The 19609-nt window shown below is 41.3% G+C and overlaps 1 protein-coding gene across 10 annotated transcripts in view; it reads right to left on the reverse strand.

The window, feature by feature from the left end:
* Positions 1-19609, reverse strand: part of LOC147013689 (zinc finger protein 385B-like) — a 543756-nt gene that overhangs the window by 162350 nt on the left and 361797 nt on the right. For 6 of the 10 annotated variants that reach the window (XM_085850825.1, XM_085850824.1, XM_085850827.1 and 3 more), the window contains one exon: positions 19253-19363. The exons of the other annotated variants lie outside the window; for them this stretch is intronic. In XM_085850825.1, coding sequence (XP_085706951.1) covers positions 19253-19363 — 111 coding nt within the window. The remainder of the gene's footprint in view (positions 1-19252; positions 19364-19609) is intronic. 10 annotated transcript variants of the gene reach the window in all.

Here is a 19609-nt window from a genome sequence, read left to right on the forward strand (position 1 = left end):
ATATATATATATATATATATATATATATATATATATATATATATACATACATACGTGTGTGTGTGCGTGTGTGTGTGTGTGTGTGTGTGTGTGTGTGTGTGTGTGTGTGTGTGTGTGTGTGTGTGTGTGTGTGTATGTATGTATGTATGTATGTATGTATGTATGTATGTATGTATGTATGTATGTATGTATGTATGTATGTATGTATGCATGTATTTAATAAATAAATATGCCTGGTGTTGGCTTAATGGTAGGGTGGTGGGCTTAGGATCCGAAGGTCCTGAGTTCAAATCCTGCTCAGCTGTTGAATTAATACCAGGTGGGGTTAACTCGGCCTGTCATCCTTCCGAGGTCGGCAAAATGAGTGTCAGCTTGCTGGTATTCTGTGTCGGAGTGGCGACCCTTCCAGGATTGTGCCCAATAGCCAAGGAGACTGCTCAGGCAGCACCAATGCTCTGTGCAGAGTATGGTCCCAATGGATGGATGGATATATTTAATGTAAAAAGTACACTCATCTCCTCCCATTCTTGTCCTGCATATGATGTACAAGCAATATTCCCCACAAGCCTTAGATCTTTGCTCTGAATAAATAAAAGATAAATTAATGAATAATGCAGCACAGACATCAAAACATCACCTAATTATATGACTTCAATCAGATTGTCACCGACAATAAATTAGTAGGCCCATGCGATGGCGGTATTCTCTACTTTTTAACCTTAGGCAAAACTCGAATGAAAAAAATGAATGCTCGATTATGTTTCACCAAAAGATGTATAATTTGAGAAGTGCCTGTTTGTTTGTTTGGTTGCATGTTTGTGTGTTTGCTGGGGCTTGTGTGTTTTGTATTGGATCCAAAGGGTAGTGAGGCATCTCTCATCTGGTTTACCAGGTGAGTCTTACCAATTTAATTGGTGAAAAGGAGGAACTCTCAGTCCTCCTTGGATCTGCAGCCTCTCTCGACCAAGTCCTATCCCCACCTTCTTGCAGTGGACACTATTAACCTCTGCTTTGAAGGTGGAGCAAGGACACCAGATTTGGTTTGACTTGAAAGGCAGTCCACTTAGGTGAGTGACTTTAACCAAAGACCGCTTCACTAGGCAACAGTGGTTGTGGAACCATTTCCTGGCAGATGAGTTTCAAGAAGGCCAATGGTGCGTTTTGGACATTATCTGGTGAAAACCAATCTTTTCAGATACTGCATGCTGCTTCTGTATTATCCAAATGTCGAGCACCTGCTTTCCGTTGGATGAAGGAAATAGGAACCTAATGAGAGTGGCTACCCTTCTGTACTGTAGACAGGCACTTAAAATCTTGCACAAGCAGTCAGTTGGTAGAAGGAGTTTGAGTTAGAAAGAGTGGAAAGGACAGGAGTAAGAGAGTAAAAGTCTTACAGCATTGGAATTAGGGCAGTGGTGACGGGCTTGAGCAGCTGGGAGTGAATAGTCTATACTATAAACGCAAGTGGCTAGGGAGTGATGGCCATACATTTTTAGAGGGCAATGGGGTGTAAGGGCTCTTCCCTTGCGATGACACAGCCCCTCTTCAGGGAATGCACTGCCTGCTCTGGATTCCCAGGGAACCCCAATAAAAGGGTGGGTTAAATAAATCTTGCCGAGCTCATACCTGGCTGTCTGCCCACAGTCAGCAGTTCTTGGTTAGAATGGGGCCAAAACAGTTAAAAAGAAGCCAGTATCTCTAGCATCACGGAATGTTCTAGAATCTCGACAATAAAAGAAACAACTTACCAGAAAGATGTACAGCTATTGTGGATAGACAGCTACAGAGACATAACAGCCTTGCAGGCTCCATCTGAGAGAAAAAGTACACTTTATATTGGTCGTGGAAAAAAAAAGTGGGAATCGTAGGGAGTCCGGTGTCAGTTTTGCCATCTCTAAATCACGAGCCATCAAACTTGGTGAGTTTCCCAAGGCTGTCAATGATCGGCTTATGACGCTTCACTTTCCCTTTGACATAAATAATTGTGCCACAGTTGTCACTGTTCATGATCCAACTCGACCAAGAAAGGAGGAAGTCAAGCAGTAATTCTGCAAAGATTTGAATCCTCAGACACTCCTCAGAAAGACAAAGTCAAATTTCTTGGAAACCAGTTCCAGAGGAGAAGATTTTGAATCAAATATTCTTGTTGGAGGAGAGTCCTTGGAAAGTTTGGTTGACGGAAATGCAACTCAAACAGGTAATTATTGCTCTGTCTGTGCAGAGAATTTAACGTTGTCATGACAAATCTATTCCACGATGTACCTGACAAGTCATTATACTCATGGCAACACCAATGCTCCAACCCCTCGCATATACTAAACTATGTCATCACCAGGAGATGTGACCTGCACAATTTATGCAGCATGCAGACTACGAGAGGAAATGAATGGTTCACCACTCATCTGCTAATCAAAGCACGTTTCCAGCTGCATCTACACCTCAGAATGGAAAAAACGGCTGCAATGCTCAATGAGAAGCTGAATGTTTCACCTCTGAGTAATGTGAAGGTGAGACAGAAACTACAGGAAAGTGGCAGCCAGGAGCTTGAAAAATGTGTAGATGCGAGGAACAGATGGTGCCTGGATGATCGCAGGAAAGCCTTTCAGGAAGAACCTCCTATCTACTGCCCGTAAGGCAAAAATCACTAGCTTGCAACAACCTGCAAGTACGACAGCAAATTTGCAATTCAAAGAAGCGAAAGTTATGCTCTGACGCAGATTTTGACTCATGTAGAACATTTGGTGGAATTTCAAGGCAGATGAGCTGCAAGAACTAGCAGACAGGACTAATGCACAAGGTTTTGAATGCCCTGAAGACCATTTGTAAGCCATCGAGTGTGTCAACCTGTCCAGTAATGTCCACTGAAGGGAATAACATTCAAGGAAGAGACAGAAATTCTCGGTCGGTGGAAGGAACACTTTGAAGCACTCCAAAACAAACCCTCCACAGTAAAATATCACATCCTGCAGCTTGTGGATCACTGCCCAATGCAGGATGATCTAAGCGACCTTCCCACGATCCAAGAAGTGGCTAGAGCTATCAAGACAAAGGCAAACAGAAAGGCTCCTGGCTCAGATGGAATCCCAGTAGAAGTGTTCAAATATGCTGGTGACTCACTGCTGCGTTCCATACATTAATTGTTCATGGACTGCTGGAATGAAGAAGACTTACCCCAGGCTTTCCGAGATGATATTATTGTGCCGATCTTCAAGCACAAAGGGGATCACCATGTCTGTAACAACTACAGGGACATTTATCTGCTCTTCATTGCCAAGAAAATACAGGAAAAAGTGCCTCGCAAGACACTGCAAACCATCAGAGAGTCAATCCGATCAGATACTCCATCTGGCTACCATAGTGGTCGCAGTGTAACAGATATGATCTTTACTCTCTTGTCAAATCGTGGAGAAGGAAAGAGAGTTAAATATGCCGTTGTTTATTTATTTGTTGACTTCTCCAAAGCATTCGACTCCATCTGGAGAGAGGCTCTGTGGATCATCCTACAGAAATATGGCTCCCTTCAAAAATTTGTAACCATGATTAAGAAGTTCTATGATGGCATGCAGGCCCACAAAGCAACAAATGGGTGGCCCCCACCTTGTTCATCCTGTTCCTCACAGTAGTTTTTGAGATAAAGAGGTTTACAATGGAGCTTTCATCAGAACTTTACATGAAAACAAGCTGTTCAGTCTTCATTGTCTGCATTCTAAGTCCAGGTTCACCCAACTTTGTGCACAGGAGCTGCTGTATGCAGATGACACAGCCCTCAAAGCACACTCTGAGTTGACCATCCAGCGTCGAGTCAGAAAGTTTGCAGATGTCATCTCTGGTTTCGGTCTGTCAATCAAATATCCTAAAGACAGAAATGATGTACCCCTGGTGCTGACTACAGGAAGGCAGAAGTATCCATCGACAACAAAGTGCCGAATGCCGAGCACAAATACAACTACCTTGGAAGCACATTGTCCCAGGACAACATCCCGAATGCTGAACTAACTGCAAGGATATCCTCAACAGCAACAGCTGCATTTGGTTGATTCAGGAAGCGACTATGGTTCCAACATGGCATCAAGCCCGCCACAAAATGTAAGGACAACAGAGCTGTGGTGCTAACATGCCTCCTGTGTTTGGCTCAGATCTACATTCTATACAAGAGGCACATAAATATAATAAGCTCACTAACATCCAACACCACCACCTTTGATCAATCGTGGGCAGCAAATGGCACAACCATGTGACAAACGCAGAGGTGCTTGAATGTGCCAATATTCCCACTGTAGAGACTATGTTAATGACACGCAAACCCAAATGGGTGGGGAACATTGTTAAAATGGATGACCATCACATTCCCAAAGATGTATTGCATGGACAGTTTGCTCAAGGAAGTTACTAATGAAGGAGCCCAAAGCTGTGATATAAAGACTGTCTGAAACGGCACTTGAAGGCAGCAAGCATCCTCCTTGAATGCTTGTAGGACATACCCAAGAGAGGGAGCAGACTTGCACCAAGGCTCAACTTTGGCAGAATCCCATTGTAGCCAGCTCGCTGAGTCAAAACAGCTTAGAAGGCATGGCCTGCTGCATCCAGACCCAGACCAGCAACAGCCAGCTTACCAATGTGGCTGTGGCAGAAGGATCTCAAGATGTATTGGACTTTCCAGCCACCAACACAAATTTAACAACCCCCTCTGATAAGACACCGACATTAGAGGGACAGCATTAGAAGGAGATAATGAATGTTTGCTTGTGTATTTATTTATGTTTGTTACCAACGTCATTGAAGATGGACGGAGGGCATGTTTTCACCCCTGCCTGTCTGCTTGTTTGTTTGTGTGTAAACAGGATATCTCAAAATGTTGTGGACGAATTTGAACAAAATTTGGTGGAGAGGCTGGGTATATGACAGGGAAGAATTGATTCGATTTTGATGAAGATCCAGATTCCAGACTTTTTAAAGTGAATCTTCACGATTGAGAAATAGGGCCAAAAACGATATACAGCACGATATCTCAAAAAGTTACAGACATATTATGAAGAAACTTGGTGGACAAGTTGGGTCAAGAAACTTGGTGGACAATCAAGGACGAATTGATTCGGTTTTGGTGAAGATCTGAATCCAGATTCAGATACCAGAATTTTTTAATTTTTCAAATGATTCTTCACCATTGAGAGATGGTGCCAAAAATGATATAGAGCGTGATATTGTTACGAATCTGGCAGCCAGGTCCTATAGATCAGTTATATCAGTAAGTATGTGTTTCTAGGTAGGGTCCCATCCTATGTTTAATGGGTGATTAATTGTACGTGCGCTGTGAATTATTTTCTCGTAAGGATTTTTACACCACCAACAACAACTACAGCTACTACTACTACATCCACGACAACAACGCCACCGTCCTGTACTCAACCCAGTCGCCAGTCGCCATTACGCATGTGTTTTTTTGGCTGAGGACGTGGGCGGAGCCTTCGTCGCCTCGGGTCGAAGCTCCGCTCCGAGGGGGAGCAGAGAGCGTTTCCTCCAGCCAATGAGCGGAGGGTGAGCACCACACGCGTGCCCCAGCCAATCGGGAGGCCGCCACGAGTCGCCTGACAACCCACCGTCCAATCAGGAGGCGAGTGGCAGGGAGAAGAAGCCCCTCCCTCCTAAAGAGGAGGAGTGTGGTTGTCTGGACCAGCGTTCGCCAGACGGTGTGCTCATGGCAGGAGCGTTCACCAGACAGTGATCGTGGCGATTGCGGCGTGGTCTGTGGCTGTCGAGGAGCGGTCTGAGACACTGGTGAGCATGGTTGAGCGGCTTCGTTCGTGGGCCGTGGACTTCGGGTCGTGGGTTTGGGTCCCACTGTGGTGGTTTCGGAGTCGGTATGGCCGCACGAAGCGGACAGGTACCCCGGCCCGGCTTGACCGAGATAGACCCACGGGGTCCATTTCTTTTGGGTGTGTGTGTGTGTGTGTGTGTGTGTGTGTGTGTGTGTGTGTGTGTGTGTGTGTGTGTGTGTGTGTGTGTGCGTGTGTGTGTCCGTGGGCCCCGTCTTTAAGTGGGATTGATAAAATACTTTTCATTGTACATTGGTTGCATTGCTTTTATTTGGTTGTAACTCTGCTCTATGTCTCCATTCCCGATTATTGCCTATTATAAATAAATCCCCTGTTAAATGTTCCAGCTCGTTTCTGTGTTTCTTTCATTGGCTTAGCACGGTGCGTGTTGAGGAATAGCGAGGCAATAAATTGTTCATTTGGACAGACAGGTCTTGGTGACCCATCTGCTCGGGTTACACACGGTTCGAGCACGGTAACGGCTCGTTCCGTTCGAGGTCTGTTGAGGGTGTGAATTCCCCGGTAGCTTTGCCGCGTGGGTACTTAGGTATATTGAAGTTTGGCAATTAACCCTACCCCACACGGTCGAATTATTGGCGATTCATGGTCCTGTTAGGGACCCGTACCTACGGACTTATCCGAGGGTCACGACCTAAATTCCGGTGTGTTTGGTGGAGCCGACTCTACTGCTCCCTCTAGCGGTCATGCTCACCACCGATAACTGGCCCCACAACAATATTAAAAAAATAATTGTGGATGAGTTATGATGAAACTTAGCGGATGAATTGGTTAGGTGACAAGAACAAGCCGATTAGATTCTGGTTCAGGTCCGGATTCAGATCCGGCCTATCAGTGGGGGACAAAATGTAAACTGGCCTTCAGCCGAGCAGAGGCATGCGCTCCACTGAGTACCACTCCAGTTTATTGGTGTTTGTTTGTGTGTTTGCTTATTTGTGTTTGACTTCTATGCATTCCTGAACCGCTCGATGGAATGAGTTTAAAATTGTTCGTTTTACTCATGGAGGGGGGAGGTGTGGTTAGTAGGGGGGCTATAAAGGAAGATTTTCAGGGGTAAAAAAATTAATAGTCCCAGGGGTTCAAGGTGGGGGGCACCCCAACTCTCTCTATGTAAATGTATATCCGATAGCTCCATTCACAGTGAGAGGGGGTATGACAAGTCATACTAAAATACACCAATTTGAGAAAACTATTCAAAACCTGATCCTGGGGTAGCAAGATTTGTTTCACAGTTTGCATAGTTTCCCCATCCACAATATCCCCTCCCTCCCCCCCCCCCCCATTCCCTCTGGCAGTAGTTAGTGGTTAAACCTCTTGCACTATTCCACATCCAGGCAAAAATCGCAAGTCGTCTCCCCACGTTCGTGTGCTCTGACCCTCGGTACCCCAAGCTTGGTATTGCTTCCCTATGAGCAACAGCCCCTCCTTCCGGCAGGGGTCAGTGTTTCAACCACTTGCAGCCATTGAAACAAACAAGGATACATGTACTTGCAAATCTCGACCTTATGATTTGATGAAGGTGGTGACCCAATTCCTCAGTGAATCAAAATAACTTTATTGCTGAATCTTATCCCTATTAAGAAAGGCACAAATGATAATTTCATGACCGAGTTAACTAGGTATAGATTGGTGTATTTAGCTCATATGTTGATATTGTCGTTCAAATTTGTATTACTGGCCGAATCAAAACTATGGTTGATCGTGTCTTGTGTTCCAAATCACAACGGTGATGACAAGTGCCCATAATGAAAAACCAGGATGTTATTTTTAAAAGACATTCACTCATTGGATATTCATCTTGTTCAGCACAAGATTGTGGACAAATCACTTTGACACATGACACTTTTTTTCCGCTCACTTTCCTGACAGAGTGACATTGCCAGCTACCATTAGGGTCACAGACGTTGGGCCTGAACAGACAATCTGATGTGGCCCGTCAAATTTTAGTGATAAGTTCTTTTTTTTTCTTCCCGACATTAAATAACTGAGCAGTTCATTCAACGGTCCAACAGCCAACCAAAATAAACACCAAGACATGCAGTCTTTCGGACAGGCAAAGGGACAGCGAGATAGACAGGCCACCAATTTCAGCTTGCCACATCAAAGGCTCGTATCCCTCCACCGATTCCAACAGCACCGTTCGAGCCTCGCTCCGTTTTCATTTATCATGCGGAGGACGTCGACCTCCAGCGCTTTGTGCTGAGCCGAGCGCATTCGCTGCTGGGTGAGATGGCCAATGAAGAAAAAGAAAAAAACTTTAAAAAGGACATATCGGCAGGTTTTTTTCACACATCATCTCAGTGCCATGGCCCTGGCAGTTGGTGAAGGATTCAGTGGGGAACAAATACCTGTTTTAGGAAAACTCGGCAGGCTGTTATCAATTTTCACTTCATGGGCTTTACTTGTTAAGCACATGAGGAAAAAAATTCTATCATGGTCGATGCTCTTTAGCTACTTGTGCAGGGATTTCAAGTGTGACCATGGTGTTGAGGTTCGGGGGAAATCTCTCTTTTATTGGAAACTTTGGAGTGTTTACGTCTACCGTCATCCTTTTCGAGTGTCACGTGACGATCTACCTTCTATACCTTGCCATAACCTCATTCGATCATTTTCAGGGTCTTTATTTCAATAGTTTGTCCTGTTGTCCTCCACCTTAACCATCCTCATAATATGCCTCCAGATCATACAGGTAACCTTTACAGCTTCGCACTGCGACATCATTTTTAAATCCTTTAAAAAAAAAAAAACTATCTCAAAATTCGAAAACGATTCCCCCCCAAATATACTTTTGTTTTCGACCACAAAAAGATGTCAAGGAGGGGTCAATTTCACAAAAGCAGAACGACTGAGACGACTGGGGGGGGGGGATGATTAATGCCTGCCAATCATAAACAAGGAAATCTATGGCAAGACGCATATTCTGGTCTTTCATTGGAGGAATCAAATAACTTAAAAAAAAAATTGAGGCAGAAAGATCAACCCAATCAGCTCCGATATAGTGGAAAGGCGACATCATAACTACCACTAATATTGATCACTTCCCCCCAAAAAAATTCTCCATTCAAAATTAATGCACGTGTGAATTAAAATTGTGTTGAGCGATTCAATATAATTGACAAAATCGTCTTCACGTGTGAAACGGCTTCATAGTCTGGATCAGCATCCCTTCTGCTGCACTGCAGTGCACGAGTTGAGCAACTCTATGTCTTGAGGTCATTAATGCTGAAGAAGAAGAATAAGAAGAAGAGGAATAAGTACAATTAATTGAGGAAGTAATAGACTAATTTTCATTTATTTGACTTTGGGGTTCCATCTTCAGCAAATGCCTTTCATCTCAATTACAGCAAATGGCCTGACTCGGTGTTTAATGCGCCATTGTTTCTTGTGTCAGTATCCCACTCAGAATCCTTCAGTGCTTTATCCAGTTCATTGATTCGAATGCTGTTGAGTCGTTCCTCATAACAAGATTAACTCGATTCACTATATCTAATCTGAGCAAAGTTTTGTCTCAGCAGTCTGAGTTTCTTCTCCTTCATGGTCATCGGAAAAAAAAAAAACACAAATCAAACTTATCTCCGAACAATACGAAACATTAATTTTGCTTATTTTCTTTACAACCATGGAAATGTTCACGGAGGAGCTTGGACACATAATCACAGGTAAGCCAAAAATATGAAGAGATGGCAGTGCGGTATACCTTTACTTGAACTACAAGGACATTCATTTGTCCTTAATTTCGACAAATCAATGAAGTATGTGGATTTGAACCTGGGGTACCAGTTTCGAGAGGCAAGTGTGCTGAGATGCTTCTTCTTTCGTAAGTTGGACGTCTGAAAGATCTAATGTCAAAGACTGGGAATGAAGTGGAAATCGAGTTGCATTTTTAGTGACTAAATGACACACTCGACTACGTGAGGTCAGCCTCATGAAAGACTCGTGATTGGAAGCATAACTATAGGACTGATCTTTTGTTGCACCCACAACATCACTGTTTGGGATTTGTATGACTTAAAAATCATTATTGCCAGAGAGTTCATACAAATGGACTAGCAGCTGTCCACATAGGATATGGCCCAAAATGGTGGAGTATCTGACCTCCATTTCCTTTCCTTCCCTCATACACCCCCTTTCCTTTCTCCTATCTCCCCCCCCCCACATGCAGCCCACCCAAATTGGGATACATTTTTTCACCGTATTTAAATGGTTAAACCATTTTTGTAGATTTTCGTACGATGATAAAATGCAGTTCTGTGATGTTTGGACCCAGACAAGTTAGAACAAGTCAGCACCACTCCATCATGGCGTGATGGCCGTGTCCGAACATCGACACTCGCGCATCCTCTTCCTATCCAGCATCGCAGAGAGAGAGGGTCCAGTGGCATGCTCAGTCTGTGATTCGGTGTTTTTTCTGAGTCTGTACCACACACACTTGCTTGATTTCCTTCAAGAGCTGTTTACAATGCCAAAACGAAAGTGTAAATTCACTGAAGAACTGAAAACAAAATTCCCGTGTTCTTGAAGTGGTCGAGAAGAATGGGAAGCCGAGTGCTTGGTCGATAGAACTGGTACATACCTGTGGTCAATAAAGGTATTGTTGATTTACAATTGCATGTGGACTCGGACAAGCACAATATTTCCAGTAATTCAGTATTTTGACTGGAAGGACCGCGGTTTGCAGGCAAAATGAATCGAGACCCGGAACACACCTAATGAGACTGCTGATACAATTGCTCAATATGGAAAGGAAACATTTGAAAAGAATGTCTTCTTTTTGTTTTTCCGGAGTGTCCTCTTTTTTGAAAGTTAAAATATGGTAACCCGACATAAATGATACACAGATTCGTCCGTACCACTCCAAATGGGATCTTCGATGTTTACAGGTGTTTATGCAATGAGCTGGTAGAGCCAGAATGGCATCTCATTAAAAGATGGGTTTCACAGCTTTGCTCACAACATTGAAGCAGTACACACTGATTAAAAAACAACAGACTTCAAACAGTTTTTAGAATGTAGTCATAAACTCAAGTACGGTTTTAGTGATGGTAATAAAGTTGGTGTGGTAGCATCGGTAATGGTGGTGGTAGATTATCATTAACGGAGGCAGTTAATGATACCATTCTTATTGATGAAGCAATGAAACTATGCAAAGTGTTCCCCAATTGTTATTGTCTGAATTGGGATATATTTAAACCACAAATCCTCGAGTGGACGGTTTGGAACCTCATGGGCATTGGCATTTACACTCGGTCACATCAATTTACAAACTGAGCAGAGATGACAGATTCACCCTAAGGGTTTCATCAGCTTGGAGTTGTTGCAAATGTAAGTCAGCAAAATGCCAAAGGCCCCATTTCCAAAAGATTCTCTCACATCAGCAACGAAGTGAAAAAAGTAACAGTGAAAGTCTGTGCTTGTGTGTCTGCATCTGTCTGTGTCTGTTTGAATTAGTTCAGTGGATAGCTGTAGCTGTTTGGACTATCCTGAGTTAGCTGTGGCTACATCAAATTTCTACATCTCCCCTTTTCAACGAGGTGCCAGAGTGAAAGTTTTACCCTTTAAATACAAATATATATATATATATATATACATATATATATATATATATATATATATATATATATATATATATATATATATATATATATATATATATACATATATATATACATATATATATATATATATATATATATATATATATATATATATATATATATATATATATATATATATATATATATATATATATATATATATATATATATATATATATATATATATATATATATATATATATATACATATATATATATATATATATATATATATATATATATATATATATATATATATATATATATATATATATATATATATATATATATATATATATATATATATATATATATATATATATATATACATATATATATATATATATATATATATATATATATATATATATATATATATATATATATATATATATATATATATATATATATATATATATATATATACATATATATATACATATATATATATACATATATATATATATATACATATATATATATATATACATATATATATATACATACATATATATACATATATATATATACATATATATATATATACATACATATATATACATACATATATATATATATATATATATATATATATATATATATATATATATATATATATATATATACATACATATATATATATATATATATATATATATATATATATATATATATATATATATATATATATATATATACATACATATATATATATATATATATATATATATATATATATATATATATATATATATATATATATATATATATATATATATATATATATATATATATATATATATATATATATATATATATATATATATATATATATATATATATATATATATATATATATATATATATATATATATATATATATATATATATATATATATATATATATATATATATATATATATATATATATATATATATATATATATATATATATATATATATATATATATACATATATATATATATATATATATATATATATATATATATATATATATATATATATATATATATATATATATATATATATATATATATATATATATATATATATATATATATATACATATATATATATATATATATATATATATATATATATATATATATATATATATATATATATATATATATATATTGTTACGAATCTGGAAATCATGCGCACTCAACATGCAGGTCCCAAAGTTAGTTATGCCGGTAAGTAAGTGTGTACTCAGGACACCGTCCTTTTGTTTAGTGGGAGGATTAAATGTGTGCATTGTGATGGCTAGTTAGGTTATTACATCTCATCTTACATCTATCATCCCATCTGCATGACCCAACCAGCCCATCATGCTCCGTCACTGCCCGTTGGCCGCTCGTACCTTGATTTGCCGAGGGGGGGGCGGGCCTCGCGGTTCTGGTCCTCGGGCCCCACAAACGATAGTTTTTGTAAGCTGGGCCTTTCAGGGCAGACCCTCTTGCTCTGCGCGAGCGAGGCCACGTGGAGAATATGGGGTCTCCTTGCAAGGGCCACGGCTCCGCCCCGGTAGAGTGCGGCCATAGGCCAATGAGGGACGGACAGCGAGATGACTCTCACCAAGGCCCCTCCCCATGGTGGGAGGAGATATATCTCGGAGACTCGGAGGGTGGTGGTGGTTGGCGTTGGCGCTGGGAGAGTTTGTTCGTGTTGGCGGAGCGGCAGAGTTTGGGTCACGGTGGCTGCACGGAAAAGAGGTTTTGTCGGCACGTGCATGGACAGGAGTCTGAAAAGGAGTGGTAGTCGGGACATGCACAGAGAGGAGCCGACCAAGAGTCATGTTTTGCGCTGAGTCGTGTGGTGCGAGGAAGGAAGGAGTCGTCGTTGGTACGTGCACGGAGAGGAGTTTGGGAGCTCCGACGATTCGCCACGCAAGTTCCGTCACGAGCCACGAGCCTGGCACAAACTCCCGGACCGTGCCCCGACGACCATTAGCCACGTGAGGTGCCACATTACTGAGCACGCTTTCCTGCGACGACAGATACCCATGAACTCTGACCCCCAGCTCGTCTATCCTCACGGCTGCGACGGATCAAATAAAGACTCTGGGGTTTCTTTCCATTTTGTGTGTGTCTGTGTGTGGGCCCGTCTTTAAGTAGAATTGTATAAGTGTTTTTGTATCATTGTAAATTCCTGCATATTCGTTCAAGTCTCACCTCTTCTGTCTTGATTTTGCTGCAAATAAATTTATTAGAAATGAACTCAGTCTGTTTCCGTCCCCCCTTATATTGGTCCAGCATGGTTCGTATCCGAGTTTAGACGGGGTTTAATCCCCGATATCCGATAGATCGGAGCCAGACGTCCTGGGCAGGCCCGTTCGACTGCATCCGAGCCGGAGTTGGTAGGTGGAAGTTGATACTCTACGGTAGCTGGTAGAGTGATCCGGTTTGGCCAGATGTTCCGAGGGCATGAATCCCCGGTAGCCAAGACTGTGTGGTTACTTAGGTATATTGGATCTAGACAAGATAATGGCGTTTCACGGTCGATTAATTGACCCGCCGGCTCGGGCCGTTATCCGAGTGACGGCCTATAATTCTGGGGAGTCTGGTGGGAGATGGCATAAACTTCCCCACCTCGCGGTCGTTCTTGCCACCGACCCCCGGCCCACAACAATACACATATATATGTATGTATGTATGTATGTATGTATATATATATATATATATATATATATATATATATATATATATATATATATATATATATATATATATATATATATAAAAGCCTGGTGTTGGCGCAGTGGTTAGGGCAGCGGCTTGGGATCCAAAAGGTCCTGAGGTCAAGCCCCGTTGGGCCACTGAATTAATACACCAGGGGGTTGACTCAGCCTGTCATCCTTCCGAGGTCGGCGAAATGAGTACCAGTGTACTGGGCCGGTGTATACCCCGGTTAAAATAGGTGTACCATATCCCTGTGTCGTAAGAGGCAACCAGGGTTGCGTCAGGAAGGGCATCCGGCGTAAAACATGTGCCAAATCACTATGCGGATCATACGGATGATCCGCTGTGGCGACCCCTAACGGGAGCAGCCGAAAGAAGAAGAAATATATATATATATATATATATATATATATATATATATATATATATATATATATATATATATATATATATATATAAACCCAATGACCCTTCATCCTTAACAGCAAATCTGTTATTCACAATGGGGGGAAAGGCTGATGGAGGAGGGTAGAGGGGAAGGGGAGATTGTTTGCTGACTTGTATTTAATACCAGAAAATAATTGAACCAAAACACATGAATACACGGAACCATGGCAGAATGGCGTATGTCAAACAGTGACGTCAAACAGCTGTCATGCTGGTTCATTATGGCTTAAAACCAAAGTATGACGGTCGGTCAGTAACTGTATTCACAATTCAGCAAACCTCTTCCTTGTCGTCTCCATCCCGTCCTCCCCGTTTTTCTGCCTTGTTATAACTTATGCTGTTGTGTTTAGGACTTTTAACAGGTTTTATATAAATCATTGCTTTTCCTGCTGGTGAAGCAGCTAATAAGGGGGAAATGGTAAGTAAGCTGTAAGACCAAGCATTCTGGCCTTCGGGCCAAGGTGCATGCATGATGTTTGGAGAAACTTTACCATGTACTTTCATCTTCAGGCTAAAGTACATGTGATTAGCTTTGTCACAATGTTTAGATTTTTACAGAAAAAAAAATTTTGCTCAAAAGAAGAAATAAATGGCAAATAAGCTCATAAAGCTTTGGATTTTCGCTTGAGGGTCAATATGTACGCGTGGATTGTACGAACAAAGAACCCATCTTTACGGATGGGTGAATTCCCCCTTTTGAGTTCCATTCCACATAACTTCAACCTAGGAGGTGCCATTTGGCCTCGCAAAGCCCATACAATGGTTGCCAACCTACGCTTGTTTCTGCATGCTATATTCTTTTTAAATGCTGAGTGGCAAGCAAGGAAGCAGCACGTACCATTTTAAAGCCTTTGGTATGACTTGGCCAGGATTCAAATTACCGACCTCCCAGACTCAGAGGGGATGCTCGAACCATTAATACACCACGGAGTGTAGTACACGTCTGTGATGTGTTTTATTACCTCCGACACCAAAGGTGGACGGAAGGTGTGGATTTCACCCCTGTTTGTCTGTTTGTTTGTTTGTTTGTATATCTGTCTGTGAGCAGATATCTCAAAACGTTATGGACCGATTCGGACAAACTTGGTGGACAGGTTGGTTTGGTGATAAAAACAGCTTGGTTTGGTGATATATTTTGGTTTTGGTGTGAATTCAGTTATTAGTTGGAAAACAAAACGTAAACTGTTCAGTCTAACACAGGTATGTATATGTGTTCTACAGAGTGCTGTTCTCGTTTTGACTTATAATACTCCCACAAGGCGATGATGCTACGTGATACACATTTACATTTAGAATTGGTGTACTCCCCCACCACTCGGAGCCCCGGGCCTTTGATTTTTTTTTTTTACCACCTAAAACCAACACCCCGAATAGAACTAGTCGTTTTCAACTCACTTTGTCCAGCAGTTCTGGAGTGCAAGGAAGTCAATGCTTGTGTTTATTACTTTGTTGTATTACCATGAACTTTGGATTTAAGCTCAAGCTATTAGGTGTAGCTATGTGTTTACTTTGGTCATAATGTTTGGAATAAAAATAATTTGTAGGAAAAGTCATTTATCAACAGAAAAGTGATAAGTGTAACTTGTAAGGCACAAAGTTTTTAAACTTTTCATTTTTTTTATATTTAACAAGTACTCATGGAGGAACACAGCTCCCAACCACACCTTAAAAATGTGACGTGTGGGATTTTTTACATTTGAATAAACTAGAAACAGCCTTGCGGGGCTGGGGTTGGGGGGCATGACAATTATATTATGTGCCATGTCTAATAATACCCCCTGTGTGCAAAGTTGGTGGTGATCAGCCCAGCTCTGTTTATTTCTACTAGAATGTAAGACCCTTCATTTCGTTCATGGGAATACCAATATTTGCAGAATTGCTAAAAAAAAAACAACGGTTGTTGTTCATGGGATAAAAACATAATTAGGTGGTGTTTAGATACTGGGGTAGCTTTCTGCTCAGCGTGCGAGGTGGTGGAAAGTGGAAATGGGATATTCATCACAATATTTTTAAATGCTGAATTCCGAACAATATCCAACACACTAATTACGAATGTAATGGAATCATGAATATAGCAATCGTTTTCTGGATCGAATCGACATGAGAAACGGGATCGAATGAGACTCAACATTATTATAAGTGAAGACGAAGATGGAGGAGGAAGAGATTTTGTTTCAATGTAAATTAACTGTGCAGCGTACCGCTGACATGCGTGTATATGCATACACGCGTACGTGTATTGTTGTATCCGCTATAGGACAATTGTTGGTGGATGGACACAGGCACGCACGAAGGCACACCGAGACTGGGCTCCTTTTATATTAGAGATGATTTTCAAACGTACACATACATACATACACTGTACACACATGTGGAGAATCGCTTGATTAACATTATTGGATGAATTAATATATAAATAAATATGAAGGTAGTGCAGATGGTAGAATGTACATAAATAAATAAAGGTTGAGTGTTGGTGGTGGAGATGTTAAAGTGCAAATAAATAAATAATGGTTTCCACAACCACAAACGATCCTGTATTTATTTCCTAATTTATTTATTTCCGAATTTCCAAATCCCAAAATAATTTGACGTGCCTCCTGCCCAGATGTCATTACATACGTGAATGTGGTGTTTGCTTAATGGTTAAGGTGGTTGGCTTAAGATATTAGGGTCTCGAGTTTGAGCCCCTGTCAATCTATTGATATAGCACCAGGTGGGTTGACTCAGCCTGTCATCCTTCTAAAGGTGGCAAAATGAGTACCAGCTTACTGGTAACAGGGGCACACCATCCAGAAAACGATGCAAACACCGGCCAAAGGCTGCATACAAAACAACTGTACATACGTGTGCCGAATATGAAAGACCCGCGTCCAGTCATTTTCGAGTAGAGGCATTTTCAAGTGGAGGAGATGCTCATACAAATGGATGGCCGGACCCAATATATCAGATCTCAGGCAGGCCGTCGCCAGGTTGAGAGCTGATAAGGAGTTTCAACAAAGACCTAGAACTCTGAGTGTGTAATTTAACTTGATTCCCAGGTAGACGACGACACAAGATCGAATCTAGTTAACGCCACGACAACTGGCAACGTGTCTTGCCAGAGTTAGTCCAGCATCGTTGGCTACCCAGCTTACAATTAGACTTGAGAGCTGAGAAAACAGACTCGAACAATGTCTTTGGAAGCCAGAAGTTGTTTAAACTCAATCAAAACACATAGATTTGAGTTCAATCATGACCAACATGTTGAGTTAAAATTGTAGTAAATGAGCCGCTGAGGCCGTTGTGTTAAAATGTGACCGTTGGTGCAGTCACACAGTATAGGAGATTGTCATAATTTAATGGTCATGAAGAAATCTGATGATCAGTGAAGCACAAATGTTCATTTTTAAAATGTACTTCACTAACTGGTACCAGTTGGTTTGTTTCCGACAAATATTGGACTGGGAGCGAGAGGGAGGGTCGAGTACACGTTTGGCCCGCAGGTAGATTCCTTTCTGGCAAGGGAAGGGGGGACTATACCGCTGATGCAGTGACCCTTGTAGGCTGGGGGAGGAATTTGTATTTTGTGCGGGGTGCCGATGATAACTCATCTGCTCTTCACGAAAGACACTGTGGGATCTTTGAAGTCCCACCATCTAATCTTGCCATCGGGTCCCGGATTAACGTCCGTCCGAGGGATGGCGCACTTCGGCGAGGAACGACCCTGCCTGCGAAACACCGATCTGACGGCTTGTATCGTAGTCTGGTCAGGAATCAAACCCAAACTAGACAGGTCAAGGTTATATAAGGGCACCACCTGCGTAACATCTTGTGATGACACCGACACCAGCGACAGTGCATTCGTCATCGTGCGTCATGCTGGCATCTTGCATCGTACGTCGAACGATCTTCCTTCACTTGTTCAGGAAGATTGTTCAACATCGGATTATATCCACCGGTGGATGTTTCAACCACACACACACAAAAAAAAAAAAGTGTTCAAAGATAACATTTACAGACAATGCCCCAGTGCACCATTCCAAATTCCCCACATCTCATAATAACCCATTAGTGCAGGTATTGCTTGAGAATCAGAAATTAGACCATTTAGCTAACAAGGTGTCTGGTCAATTTACATTCTGTCCTGAGCTCTTCACACGGCAACACAAAGGTTTTCAATATTTATAGCAAAAGCAAGCGAATTAACAACATCATTGGTTGCTCGTTTCCATCCAGTGTCGTTAATCAATATGAAATTTGTAATATGAAAGGCAATGATAAGTTGGTATAATTATTTATGACTTGGTTCGGCGATTACCTCATCAACCAACGGTGAAGTCGTGAGTGTGAAACGTATGTACTCTTTAATACATTCGGCACTGATTGCTCAGACTCTTCGACTTCTGTCATAATTAGTTGCTAAACATTTATGTCTTTTTTCACTTTATTTTAATGTTCTCCGGCCCTTCTTTTACAATCCCATGGTTTTCGATACGGACACCCCGTTCTTAAAGAACGCGGAATCGCCAATTTCAGAATGACTGGGGAATGGGCGGCCATCTTGAAAATCCTGAATTCAAAAGGCCGTCGACTCGTTTCCCCTTTTTCTTTTTCTTTTTTTTTCTCCTGACACAAGACTAATTGGGCAAAATCTCTTCCATCACCCTCGTATAGACGGAAACAAAAATGCTTTACCTCAGAGTTGAAGCGAATCTGGCAAATGGTACACATTATTAGGGATTTCTTGCGCGGTGGTGGTGCTACTCCAAAGGTGTGGTTCAGCACAGCCTTCTGTACTGGGTCCATCTGCTAGGCATACATGTAGTGAGGAGGAAGGGGGGAGAGTAGGGAGGGGGAGGGATTAGTGCCTGTCCGTCAGTTACAATGACTGTTCACTTGGGACCTTGCTAATGTTTTGTTACTTTGGCTGTCATGCAGTTTGCTCTGAAATGGAAGAACTTATTGCAAATAATGACATCATACAAGTTTGGGGCAGCAAGGTAGTTCATTTGGTGGTATTGTTGCCTCTAAGCTCTCCTGTTCTGGGATTGA

This window comes from Eptatretus burgeri, chromosome 13, assembly GCF_056783735.1.
Source record: "Eptatretus burgeri isolate ZD-2024b chromosome 13, Ebu_testis_v1, whole genome shotgun sequence".
Lineage (NCBI taxonomy): Eukaryota > Metazoa > Chordata > Myxini > Myxiniformes > Myxinidae > Eptatretus > Eptatretus burgeri.